The sequence below is a fragment of the Myodes glareolus genome, chromosome 2, assembly GCF_982192425.1.
Source record: "Myodes glareolus chromosome 2, mMyoGla1.1, whole genome shotgun sequence".
In the NCBI taxonomy this organism is placed as follows: Eukaryota; Metazoa; Chordata; class Mammalia; order Rodentia; family Cricetidae; genus Myodes; species Myodes glareolus.
Genome location: NC_142027.1, coordinates 40,260,878 through 40,274,452, shown reverse-complemented (window position 1 = coordinate 40,274,452; position 13,575 = coordinate 40,260,878). Strand labels below are relative to the sequence as shown.

The following is a 13,575-nucleotide window of genomic DNA, read 5'->3' as shown; positions in this document are numbered from 1 at the left end:
AAGGCTCACTGGTTGTTGGTTCAGTCTCTGAGAGACCCTATGAGCCAAAGTTGGTTGATTCTGTGGGCTCTCATTAGGTGTCCTTGACCCCTTTGGCTCCTACAATTCTTCCTTCCCTTCTTCTTCAAGATTCCCTGATAGCCATCTAGTGTTGGGCTGTGGGTATGCATCTGTTTTCTTCAATTGCTGAATGAAGGCTCTCTAATGACAATATGACAGTTGGGTAAGGCATCAATCTATAAGTATAGTAGAATATAACAAAAATCATTTCACTGAATTTTTCTGTCAGTCAGATTTGGTTCCATACTTGGGACCTCATAAACTGAACAACTTCTGTAAGGCAAAGGACACTGTAAATAGAACAAGACAGCAACCTATATAATGAGGAAAGATCTTCACCAACCCCACATGTGACAGAGGGTTGATTTCCAAAATACATAAAAAACTCAAGAAACTTGACATCAACAAGCCAAATAATCCAATTAAAATGGGTCACAGATCTAAACAAAATTCTCAACAGAGGAATCTCAAATGGCTGAGAAACATTTAAAAATGTTCATGAGCCTTAGCCATCAAGGAAATGCAAATCAAAATGACTTTGAGATTCCATCTTATACTTGTAAGAATGACAAGATCAAAAAACACAAGTGATAGTTTGTGTTGGAGAGGATGTACAGCAAGGGGAATGCTCCTTCACTGCTGGTGGGAGTACAGACTTATATAGCCACTTTGGAAATCAATAATTCAAATTTCAGAAAATTAGAAACCAATCTATCTCAAGACCCAGCTGTAACACTTTTGGGCATATACCCAAAGGATGGAAGAAAGGACAAAAGAAGGTGGTGGTGCATTTACACAATGGAGCACTGCTCAGCTGTTAAAAATATAACATCATGAAATTTGCAGGTAAATGTATGGAACTAGAAAAAATAAAACATCCTGAGTGAGGTACCCAGACCCAGAAAGACAAATATGATATGTACTTACTTACAAGAGGACATTAGCTGTAAAGGAAAGGAAAAACCAATGCTAAAATCCACAGATCCAGAGAGGCTAAGTAGCAATGACGCTCAAGGCCGGGGGGCGGGCAGAGTCAGTTGGGGACACATGGATCTCTCTGGGAAGGGTTTATAGTGGGTAGATAGATTGGGGAATTCAGGTGTAGGGAGGATAGAGGGAGAAACACCTGAAATCGTGGGGTTTCTCTGGGATCAGCTAGAATTCTAGTACCATTGAAATTCCCAAGAATATATGATGGTACTCCTGTAAAGACTCCAAGTAATGGGGATACAGAGCTTGAACTGGTCATCTTCTGTAACCAGGCAAGTTTTCCAGTGTAGTTTTCCACCAAGCCAGCTGCAAAACCTTTGACCTATGATTTGACCCATGACCTGCCTAAAAGATACAGTGGGGTAAAGATGGCACAGAAATTGTGGGAGTGGCCATTACATGACTGGTTCAGCCTGAGACCCATACCTGGAAAGAGAGACCATCCTCGAGGGTCAGGAAACAGCAGGCAATTATATATCTTTAGAAGAACAAGGGTTATTTATTCAATGATCACTTGTGCAAAAAGCTATGTAGAGAAAGTAAAATAAACAGAAAGAAAGAAACAGACATCATGTAGAGTGTGATGCTGGGCTGTATATGGCTTTCATAACAGGCCAAAGGCCTGACCTTCAAGAGTATCTGCTTTCCCCTCAAAAGTGGCTACATCAAGTCACTCTTGGCTGGTACTAAAAATAGTTCCCATAATGATCATTCTGCAAGTCTTTCACCTTTTCATAATATAGTTCTTAAGGTCATGAAGTTATATATTTTTAGTTAATGCTCTTAAAAAGCTGTTTCTGTGTTTGGATGAAAGATAACAGTTACTTTCTTATAATATCGTGCGCAGACACTTATTGATCATCTGGGTATGAGAAATGTTTTTTTTCTCACAATGTGTTTTCCTAAACACAATCAAGACCTGCTGACTGGTCAAAATTAACCAGAGTACTTCATGAAAATAATTTCCCAGTCAGTGTCTTTAAATACTGAGTGTAAGAATAATGAACTGTTGTAGGGGATTCATGTTCGCAAGATGAGCTACCAGTTGGTAATTAGTGGAGTTGTATAGCACCCTGGTGACAGAGACATCTTTTATTGCTGCCATTTTTGTGGATGCAAAAGGGCAATAGAGAGTAATCAGCCTTTGGCCTCAGGGAAGCTACAAAATCAGCATCAGCAAAAGCCTGAATTTTCTGCATGTCTATTGTGATGCAGGAGAACCAGGGCAGCCATAGCAGCCACCTGCTGGATATGATAAAGTTATTCAATCTCGTTGTGACTTGTTTCTTCATAAGTTAAATGACAAAAGTAATGCTATTTACTTTAAATGGTTGTTAATATGATTAATTATTAAATACATCCAAATACTTCAAAGTGCCTTATATATAACTTATAAATAACTGATCAGCAGTTATTTTCTGTTTACTGTATACATGATTGTCTCTGTGGATATAACAATATATCCGGATACAACAACAAAGAAAAAAATTCCCTTCCCTCATATGCTTTCATTCTCATTATCAACAGGAACATCTTTCAGCTTATGGACATTTGTATGTAAATCTTGCTTATGATCATGCAAAAGCAGAACACTATTGAAACATACACACCTACTCTTACATTTTTTAAATTATTAGATGCAGTTTTACAGTGATTGAATGCTCTTTCAATTTATAATAAATGAGTTCTAAACAAAAAGACCATTTTCTCAATTCAGCTACAATGTGATGGAAGTAAAAATACCCTGCCAGTCAGTGATTCAGGTTAGGGATGTAAGCCAAATGATCTAAAATTTCATAAATGATTTAAGACCATCAGATAAATATATAAATAACTCTAAGGTTATTTTTGGTGGGTACTGATTTCAAAGCATGCCCTGACTGTTTATATGTTGAAATAATAACCTCAAACAACTGATAATAGGATACCATTTCTGAGGGAAATTATTAGGTTATGCAAGTAGAGGCCTCAAAAATGATGCCTTTGTCCTTATTAAAATGATCCCAGAGAGTTATCTTGCCCTTCTATTATGAGAGGACATGGGGAAAGGATGGCTGTCTATGAAGTAGAGAACAAACGCCCATAATACACTGTCTGCAAATCCGGAAGAACAGGCAAAGTGATAAGGAAAGACAATAGAAGAATGCTATGGTCTTAATGTTTGACATGAAGTATCATTGGAGGCCCAGTAAGAGAAAGGTACTTCTTGTGGTCAGCAGAATGGAATCTATCGGGGGTGTGGGTACTGACTTTTCATAACAAACCCAAGCTTAGTACTGTGACTAAAGGGCATGTTCAATGCCCTCTTCCCATTTTTTTTTTTCATTTCCATTCTTCCATCATGGCATATCTTCTTTCTGGAAGTCTGCAGCATTTACATACCATCTCAGATGTACTGACTAGGACCTTAGAATTCTGATATACTTATATAAAATAAACTAGCATGAATACTCTAAACACTTAAATGCAGGTGGAATAATTGTATGGTAGCTAGAGGATGGGATAATTTGTACACACAGGCAAAGAAGAGAACTAGATTATTGTAAATATAACGTTAATGAGATTGAATGCAAAAAAGCAAGAGATAGGAAATGTTTGACGTTTCTGAGGGATTGACTAGGTGGCTGTACCCTGAATTGTGGTGGGAATGTACACAGACAGGTCATAAGAAAAAAGAGCAAGAATGCTTTGGAAGCTGAAGGAAAGGGCATTCTTATAAACTAGTAAAGAACTTGGCTGAATTATGTTCATGCCCATGGCACATTGAAAGTAGAATTTAAGAATAGATGAACGTGAATATTTGGTGCAAGAAATATATGAGCTTTAAAGCTTTAGGGTTCTTTGTGACTTCTTTTAGCTACATATTTCAAATTCATAAAAAAGAAATGATAGCCAAGTAGAATTTACAATCCAAAAGGAAACAGAATTTAAGAACTTAAAGGATTTTCAGCCTGGTCATGTAGTAAAGAATGAAGAGCATTTCCGCAGATGAAGATAAGCAGGTGACCTTCTAATGGCAATTGTTATGGTTAGAATGATGGCAGAAGCTACACATTGGGACAATGGAGTAATAACCCAAAGGTCAGCAGAAGACTTTAGTGTTTTGCTTCTGTCTCAGTAGTACGGTTCAAGTCTATAGAAAGGAAGTATATCAAATAAGAGACATCAAGGATCAACAGCATACTGTGGCTCGACTAGATGCCCAGGACTACCTCAATTCTCTCTCTCTTTTAAACATTCTGAGAACTTGAACTCAAGCTTTCTTATTCCTAGAAGTAAGTTTTTGGCTTCTATAAAATGCTTGGCCTCAAGTATTTGCTGTAGTGACATAAAATGGTCTAATAAAAGAATGGTTCATTTAGTATGGAATAGAGAAAGTGATTTCTTGTGACTTTTTGCATCATTTTCAGGTGAAGACTGAGATGATGGGAGCAGATAATATAAAGGTGTTATTGACTAGACACTCACAGTAAAGCCTAATTTTGGATGGAAGATACATAAATCAGAAAATTAAAAAGTTGCACTTTGATAATCTTCATAATTTTCTTTTCATATTAAGGCAGCGAATTTAAAATAAATGAAAATGAAATACTTTGGGATTACAAAAAGTAAAAAAAAAGTGGGATGCATAATTAATTCACTAGTTACAACCAAAGAAAGAAATACTTTTACTTTACCATATTTTACTCTCAGTATGCAAATAACCATGCATACACAGACATACAAACACATACCACACCCAGAGAGAAAGATACACTGATATCTATGTCTGTGTGTCCATCCATCCTCAATCACCATTTCTTTCCTTCTATGTATCTATCTCTATGTGTCTATGTATCATTTATTTATTTATCTATCTATCTGTCTGTCTGTCTGTCTTTGATAGCCATGGCTTAATTTTTACTTTTGTTTTATCTTTTAACATTACCTCAGACTACGAGGAAATACTTTATCAACCTTTATTTCACATGTGAACAACAACAGAGAAACAAGATTAAGGCCTGGGGCTGGTGGTGTACTGTGATATGTTTCTTGCATAATATATATAAGGCTTGGGTTTTGATATCCATTAATGTAACAAAGGTTAATAGTGAAGTAGAATTAGCTAAATTCTGAGAGTCACTCCAATCCTTGTACCCAGTGTCCAATGCTTCCTTTTGATAAGTCTCAATTTGTGAGAAATGACGCTGATAACACCTATGTGTTGTTTGACTTAAGGTATTTGTGAGTACTTTTTATTCTAAGTAGACTAACTTCTTTCTTATTTATAGAAGAATATATGTTAAACAGCCAGAGCATAACAAATCAAGCCAAATCCCTCATAAAATGGACAAAATATTGCTTCTCTGTGGACCAATTTATAGACAACAAGACAGAAAGTATCCTTTTTTTTATTTCATAAATCACATTCCCTCCCTTTCACTCCTCCCATTCCCTCACTCTTCCTCCACTCTCCCCCAGGTCAACTCCTCCTCTGTTTCCCTTTTAAAAAAAGAAAGAAGGAAGGAAAAAAGAGTAGGCCTCATAGAGTTATCCAACAAGTATGGACTAACAAAATACAACAAGACCTGGCACATACGCTCATATCATGGCAGGCTGTGGCAACCCAGGAGAGGAAAAGGGTTTCAAGTAGAGGCAAAGGAGTCAGAGAAACGCTCTACAATTTTGAGTGAAATGTGTAATCTAAATGTCATGGCACTTGTATGGGTACTAAAACCCCAAAAGAACCTGCATGTTAACAAAAAAGTCATGGTTGTGTCTTCCAAGCTATTTGACCACTTTTATACGTTATTCGATAGTTTGCATCCCAACACATCACCCAAATCAATTTTACTTCCAGTTCTTCTCGTCTATTTTATTTTAAAGGCTTAGATTTGCACTTGTTGTCTATAAATCTAAGCTCGGGGAACTAAAGTTACTAGAAGAGAACTTAAAGTGTTTCTAATTTTTTTTTTCAAGCCACCCATATGATTCCACTAAACTCTGTAACTAAAGATCACCTGGAACCATCTAAGGAAGCCCCCCTTCTTTGCGGAGAATGCTCTTTGAGAAGTTGTTTAGACTCCAGAGAATGCCTTCATCAACATGAATTTGATTGACATCTACGTCCACAGCCCTCCAGCTCTCATTTCCAGTTCTCCTAGAAACCATTTCACTTAATCATTTGCATAAAAAGCTTTACCTCAGGTGTATCTCTTGGTCAAATAATTACTAATAAGAAATATTTGGGAGGAGGGGTGGAAATGGAAACTTTTATAATTTAAAAAAATTACTTTCTCATAAAAAAGAAATATTAAAACTACTTTGGGTCCATGCATATGCCTATTCATACCTGTGTATATTACTATAGTTCTTTCTCTATTTATCCCTCTGTCACTCTGTCCAATCTGTCTAAGTTTCTCCATCATTCCACTAATAACCAAAACTGAAACAGACCTGTACATCTCCTCATCTTCTGTGGCTCATTTACATGCAAAACTGCACACATGTGGGGGAATATTTGCATCCTAAATATAGGGGATATTTATGCTTCTCTGTGTGGGGTTTACTAAATCATATTTAAGCTATTAATAATGAAAAAATGTAATTTTGTGGAATTATACTGTAAACTGTACCAGTTAATATTTATAAAATTGTTTTCTTGAGAGGAAAAACTGTATTATAGATGCAGGTATGTGAAATGTAATTTTAGAATGTGAAGTCATAATACAGAAAAAATGTAATACTGTCACTTATTTTGAGCTTTATTTGCAAGATTGTGATATTTTAACATTTGATGGCTTGCCTGCTTATTTGAATGTATGGAAAGAATACATTTTACTTGTTCATGCTGCTTTCCTATGTTCTTGTTTTGGTATTCTTTGGTATTATACTTCAGGCTAAAACTATTTTCCTAAGACTTATTTAATTGTTGATTTTACATACTAATTTGGCATTTTTAACTTTAAGTTTGCTTATAATTAATATTTACAAACACTTTGGTAAATGTGACTTTTAAATAAAAAAAGAGATGTATTGACTCCCCCCCCCCCCAGCTGAAAGCATGATCAGAGACAAAATCAGAAAATAATTTAGAAATCTTTGGTTCCAACTGAATATTCAATCTATTATCTCTGGGACAATAGCATACTTTTTAAATTTTTTTTTAAAAAAAGCAAACACTTTTTTTTTTCAAAGAATATCTTTTCCAACTTCAAAGTAAAACTTAGTAAGACCCATGAAGTCAATATGGATATCATGTTAATTATTACAATTCAGAATCAGTCATTTTCAGACTTTTTAATTAGATGAACATGGCTTTTTTTCCTGATTATGCCTTTTGTTTATTTGGAAAAATTTCAGGTTATATCCAACCTAAAATCTGTAAAGGTAAATGACCACAAAACCAACCAGTGATTTTTTTATGTGTGTAGAATATAACACAGAATAGTTTCTGGAAACAGAAATGTTTTGTATTTGAAAAGTTTATTGAATATATGTGTGCATGCTGCTTTCTGGATAAACAGGCATTGTGAGTATGTGAAGATCTGTTTCAACTAGTGGAACACACAGACAGACAGACAGACAGACAGACAGACACACATTTTCTTTGACCTACATGCTGCAGGCTGTGACATTTGCAAAGCTAGCCTATAGGTATGAAGCGTCTTCCCTTGATTCAAACTGCACGTGCTCAGCAGTAGAATGGATTCCATTTCTATGATTTGCCCCTTCAGACATAGAAAATGACAGTCCACTATGTACAGCGTTGGGATTCCAGTGGACAACACTAATGGGACAGCAAGTGCAGGGAAGTCCTTTATCTTCCAGAGACTAGATCTCCAACTCTTGTGTTGAACTTTCTTTAACCAAGGAAGAATACACACTTATCATGGGAGATGAGACCGGAAAGTTAGCATGTACAGCCCAGAGGAACTCTGGCAGAAGTCATTGTCTCTTTTTCGGATCCAATGGGAAAAATTCATTTTCTACCATTCTTGTATCACCTATATCTATTGTTTCCCTTTCTGATATGAATTACGGCTTCAGATGCAACCATTGGGGTAGTCTTTTAGTTTTACACATCCTGCAGCTCCTATACAAAGATGCATATTAATAAATATGTAGGCCGTCTTCCCTGTGAATCTATGGTCAGTTATTTCATCAGATTAAATGCAAACCATGAGTGGGAAAGTTTAAAAATCACTTTGTTTCTGATAAATTCTAGAAGTCTAAGTCATATTATTCCTAGGGTTAACCCAGGAGACTATATGCAAATTTTACCTTAACTAAAATAATAATTCTGTCTTCATAAATATTTTCAAAGTGTTATAATACTAATGCAAGAAATATCAGAAATGATCATGCAATAGTTATGCCAAAAATGTCATAATGGTAAATAATTGGGGGAAGGAGCAGTACAAGGCAGAATTATAAATTTAATGGAGTAAAGAATGTTTATGATTTGGGAACTTATAATAATTGAGAATAATTCAGAATAACAAAGTAAAATTTAGGTTGTGTTTTTAAGTAAAATTGGTCTCACTAGCTTTTTATAAAATAAACTGGCTGACCTGAATGTAAAGACATTTAATTAATGAATTAATGAATCCTTTAAATCATCCTTTCCAATTATGGTAGACTGTGACATTAAACTTATTGGTGAAACGCCTGCACTGCCCATTCACTTATGTCATAGGAATTTGGTCTTCCTGTTCCTTCTCGATAGCATTTTAGACAATGTTAGAACGATAAAACTCTAAGTTAGAAAGATTATCAATTATCGCTATATTATAAACCTCCCTAGAGTAGGTCCTGAAAAACATGAGCATCTGGTACTCTCTACTTTAATGTGGCATAAAACGAGATAAACTAATGAAGAAATTATGAGCACGATGGGATGTTAGAGAGGAGTCAAAGAAACAGTGATTATGGAATTAGGCCAAAGAAAAACAGATTTTTAATCTAAACTACTGTAACAATATATAATGTAAACGCACATATGCATATATGTATGCAAATTCAGAGTGTTAGAAAGTGCTAAATGAGACCTACTTTCTCATAGTACTTGATCTCGTAGTCCAGAATAGCTCCATTGGTAAAAGCAGGTGCTTGCCACGATAGAGCAAGGCTATTTTGGGATGCCCAGTCCTTCCTCATCATACCTATCAGAGAAGGTGCTGTAAGGAAAGGAAAAACAAAATTGATTAGTAGGCATAATTTTCAGTCTTTGAATTAATGTTGTGTCTCTTCCAAGGAAAATGCATTATGTTGTGTAGAGGATACCAATTGGCAATGCCAAATTAATAAAAAAATGGCTCAAAGTATATTCCATTCAAGTCAGATAAGGGATTGAAATATAGGAAACATTCAAATATTCCAAGATGAAAACCCAAGCTCGTTTGCCTCTAGCTTTATCAAGGAGGATATTTTCCCTTGAACTAGGTTTGGTTTTGGGTTTTTACAGCAAAGTTAGTGTGCTTGTCCCCTGCATTTCATATAATCTGTTTTCAAGTGCAGGAAACAAACTGTGATTACAAGAACTTGTGGAAGTTTCTTTTTTTGAGAGATCTGAGTAAAAAAAATCCAGCAGCAAAATACTGAGTGTTAATTTTATGACATAATTTCCCAGAAAAGCTATTAAAAGTCACTTTAAAGGGCAATAGTTCCTCTGGACAGGCTCCAAAGCGGCAGCGAAACCCTGTCTCGAAGAAAAAAAAAGAAGTCACAAGGAAAGACCCATAGATGCTATTTTTACCAATGACTATGTTGACCGGAAAAGTGTTCTATTCAGATGTTATGTATGTGGAAGTACAGTGAGACTTAATAATTATCTTTCTAATACTGAGAAGTGGGACATCTCAGTATTAGAAAACCAGCCTACAAATCATAATCCCAGTAAACCTAGACGTAATGAGGACCCTAAGAGTAACATACATGGATCTAATCTACATGGGAAGTAGAAAAAGGCAAGATCTCCTGAGTAAATTAAGAGCATGGGGACCATAAGAAGGTGGAAAGGGAGGGGAGAAGATGGGAGAGGAGCAGAGAAAAATGCATAGCTCAATTAAAATTAATAAAAAATTCAAATAAAAGGATCCTTAGGAAGTTGCAGCGTTCGCCTGCTTCATTTTCAGAAATCTATTTAATATGTTAATAGGGATATAAGATTTAAAAGCTGACTCATTGTAATATTTTAAACTTCATAGAAAAACTTGTTTTAATATTTTACTTCTAATGATTGTCTTTGCATCATAAAAAAATTAATTTTTTTTTAAATTTATGATACTGACAGCTTTGTCCCAGAGGAATAAAAACTTGACAATATGTTTAAAATTCTGGATTTTAGAAGAAAAATAAGATTGGACTAAAATATGCTGGCAAAATGACTTGTATTTATAAAAATTAGTAATTTTTATATTATAAATAAAGATAGCAACAGATCATGTAGAAAATAAGAAAAGGCACTGAGAAGTTATTCATTATTTAAATTGTTATATTCCCTATTAAATTTATCCCAAAGGGAAGCTGTGCTATTGTTCTTACATTATAGTTTATAATGTGTTATGGTCATTTGTACAAAAATTATAAATTCAAATCAAATCATGAAAACTAGAAAATGACCATCAGTATAATTATGAACATACTTTTCACGTATACATGACTTAATCTCCGGTTAATTTTTTGCTTAATATATTGTCATGATGCAGTAAATATTGCACTGTATTGCATTTTGCTCTTAATGCCAACCATATAATGGTTGTAAAACATAAACTTTCAGTTGCTTTAACAATATAACAGAATGATCAACTGAGTAGAATACACATACCATTTTTCTAGTCTGAATTTTCACTCATAAATTTATGGTGCATTACCCTAATTTTTAAAGTCTCATGTTACACTTCTATAAAGCGAACATTGCAAAATACCTTAATTGCATATATTTATCACTTTAAAGGCCATTTTATGGGCTGGAGGATGACTCAGCTGATAAAGCACTTGCCTTGCAAGCACAAAGAGATCAATTTGCTTCTCAGAACCATATCGTTTTAAGAAAGAGTCATGGAAAATGGTGTAAGTTTTAACCAACTGCTGAGAAGTAGAGACATGGGGATCATGAAGTTTACTAGCTTCTTAGCCTAGTTGGGGAGCTATGGACCTATAGCAGATGCTATCTCAGAGGAGGTGAAGATTTATTCTGATCATGGTGCCAAAGGTTGTTGTCTGACCTCTGAGTTTGTCTGTAATAATTATTAAATACTTGATTATGTTGGTGTTTATCAATATTTTCTCATTGTCAGAATGCAAACTTCTAATACTGTGCTCTCAGAATACTAATATTTATGAAAATCTTTTTGACATCATAAACTTCCTATTTTATCAGAGTTTCATATATTTTCCACACTAACTTTGAATGTATGTCCTCAAGTGATCTTACCACAACCACCCGAGCAGCTGGAGGTAGAGGTTCAACCCCAAGGACTGCCCTAGCAGTACTTCACATAATTTGAACTTTCTGAACTGTTTGGCACATTAGCATACTGCTTTTGAAAATAACTTTATCCATATACTTTAGGTGCTCATTATAAACAGTTAATGATTTGAAGCAGAGGATGTGAGAAGCTACTTACAGATTATTACACCCTTATTTCTGCATTTACTAGTTTCACAAAAGTCAGCATTCTATCAAGTTTTATCACAAAACAAAGCAACAATATACAAGGCTTCAAGCATTTGTTTTTCATATACTTAATGAATTTATTATTTGATGAACTAGGTTATATAACATCTGCAACTAGCAGATAACAACGATAAATGCTTTATTTGTACTAGTGGACACAGAGCAAAAGTATAGTACATATTTTTTCATATTTCTACACATCAAGAAAAATGATTTTATGACACAGAAGGACAACTCATGATTTAAAAAAAAAATCCGATCTTGAAATGAACAGACAGCGAAATGTCTTCTGGAGCTTGTCACTCTAGAAACTGTCAGAGCGACCTGAAGACTCAAGTGGTTCTTTCTGAGTGAGAATTATGCATTCAAGACAGTCTTCTGGAGAATTGTATTTCTGGTATAACTCCTTGCTTAAAACTTAAAACTGATAGCTTTGACCTTCAAAGCAATGATTCCTGACCGGATTACCGCTGCCACGCCAGTTACTGGTGTGAATCTGGAAAAGTGGAGCTTACAAATGAGACGGACTACCGTATTGTGCAGTAGCCAACTTTATTCAGAGCACCAAACAATTGATATTGTGAGGGTTACGAAGAATGACATGAGTAAGGTGTTCAATCCCAAAGCGCATAAGACAAGAACATGCTTTCCATAGAGGCATATGAAGAACAACAGCAGAAGTAAACTCACTCCTACACACTCGACCCAGGAGGAGCCTGGAAATACCTTTCAAGAACAATTCTGTGTTTTAAGAAACTGAAGTCACAAGATTATCGTTTTGTTTTTCTTGGAGTTTTCTCACAAGTACTCAGAATTCCCCTTGCACGACACCATTCTGGGACTATGTTCTGATAGATTACCATGTTTTTGAAAGTGGTCTTAATACAAAGCCTTCTGATTATTATTTATTGAATATCAAATAGTTGTCTAGTACTATGGAACAATTTTGAAGAAAATTATATAGTAGAATTGGCTAACAAAGAAGCCTCTTCACAAAAACATGAACACTATTTGCTTAAGTTTAAGTTCATACAATGAATTACTATTTCAGCTCATATACTGACTTTTAATTAAGAGTTAATCACTTTTTGCTAAAACAGTTACCTGTGACCATGTAAATTGTCTTATCCAGATCTCATTCCTTTGTGGAATGCAGAATGCTTCCATCTTTAAGATTAGCAACTGAAGCTCAGAGGACTTTTGCAATTGTGTAAACATATTGGAGGTAAATATTAGTACTGAATAAGATGTCAAGTAAGAATTTTAAAATTAATGTTGTTCTGAGTTCCTATTAACATTAGCTCTAATTTAGTGTAATATGCTCAAAAGTAAAATTCGTGTTTAAACCAAACTAAGGGTAATTACAAACATGTGTTCTGAGAATTTTCTCAAGATTCATAACATGTCTCATGTGATTGTATACATATATATTATGGGTGTTAACTCTAAAATAAGTTTTAATATGAAAGTATGATGGTATTTTTAAAATTATATAAATATTGTTAATTCCCAATCTATTTATCATACTGCTGATTCTAATATTTACTCATTTGAATGTGTGCACATGTGCTTGCTTGTGTATATTGTGTGCATGTATGTGTATATGCAAGTGTGATTGTCAGTGGACATATGTGTCTTGCTTGTGTATTTGAATATATGAATGGGTACACATACATATACATATATATGTATATGCAAAATATGTGAATATTTAGGAAGGAAAGTAGGAGGAGAATCAGCACACTTTTATACATGTTTGTGATGATATGAATTCTAAAAATAATATTTGAATAGATCTTATATGCTATTTAAAACTTTTCATTAATGTAGAAAGAGTCTAACTATATACTTCTTGCTAAGCTTGT

General features: G+C 34.7%; 1 protein-coding gene across 2 annotated transcripts in view; it reads right to left on the bottom strand.

Annotated features, from left to right (window-relative positions):
* The window catches only part of Epha6 (EPH receptor A6), a 917,499-nt gene that overhangs the window by 384,687 nt on the left and 519,237 nt on the right, over positions 1-13,575 (bottom strand). For both annotated transcript variants that reach the window (XM_048422770.3, XM_085685660.2), the window contains one exon: positions 9,085-9,209. In XM_048422770.3, the coding sequence (XP_048278727.3) occupies positions 9,085-9,209 (125 nt within the window). The remainder of the gene's footprint in view (positions 1-9,084; positions 9,210-13,575) is intronic.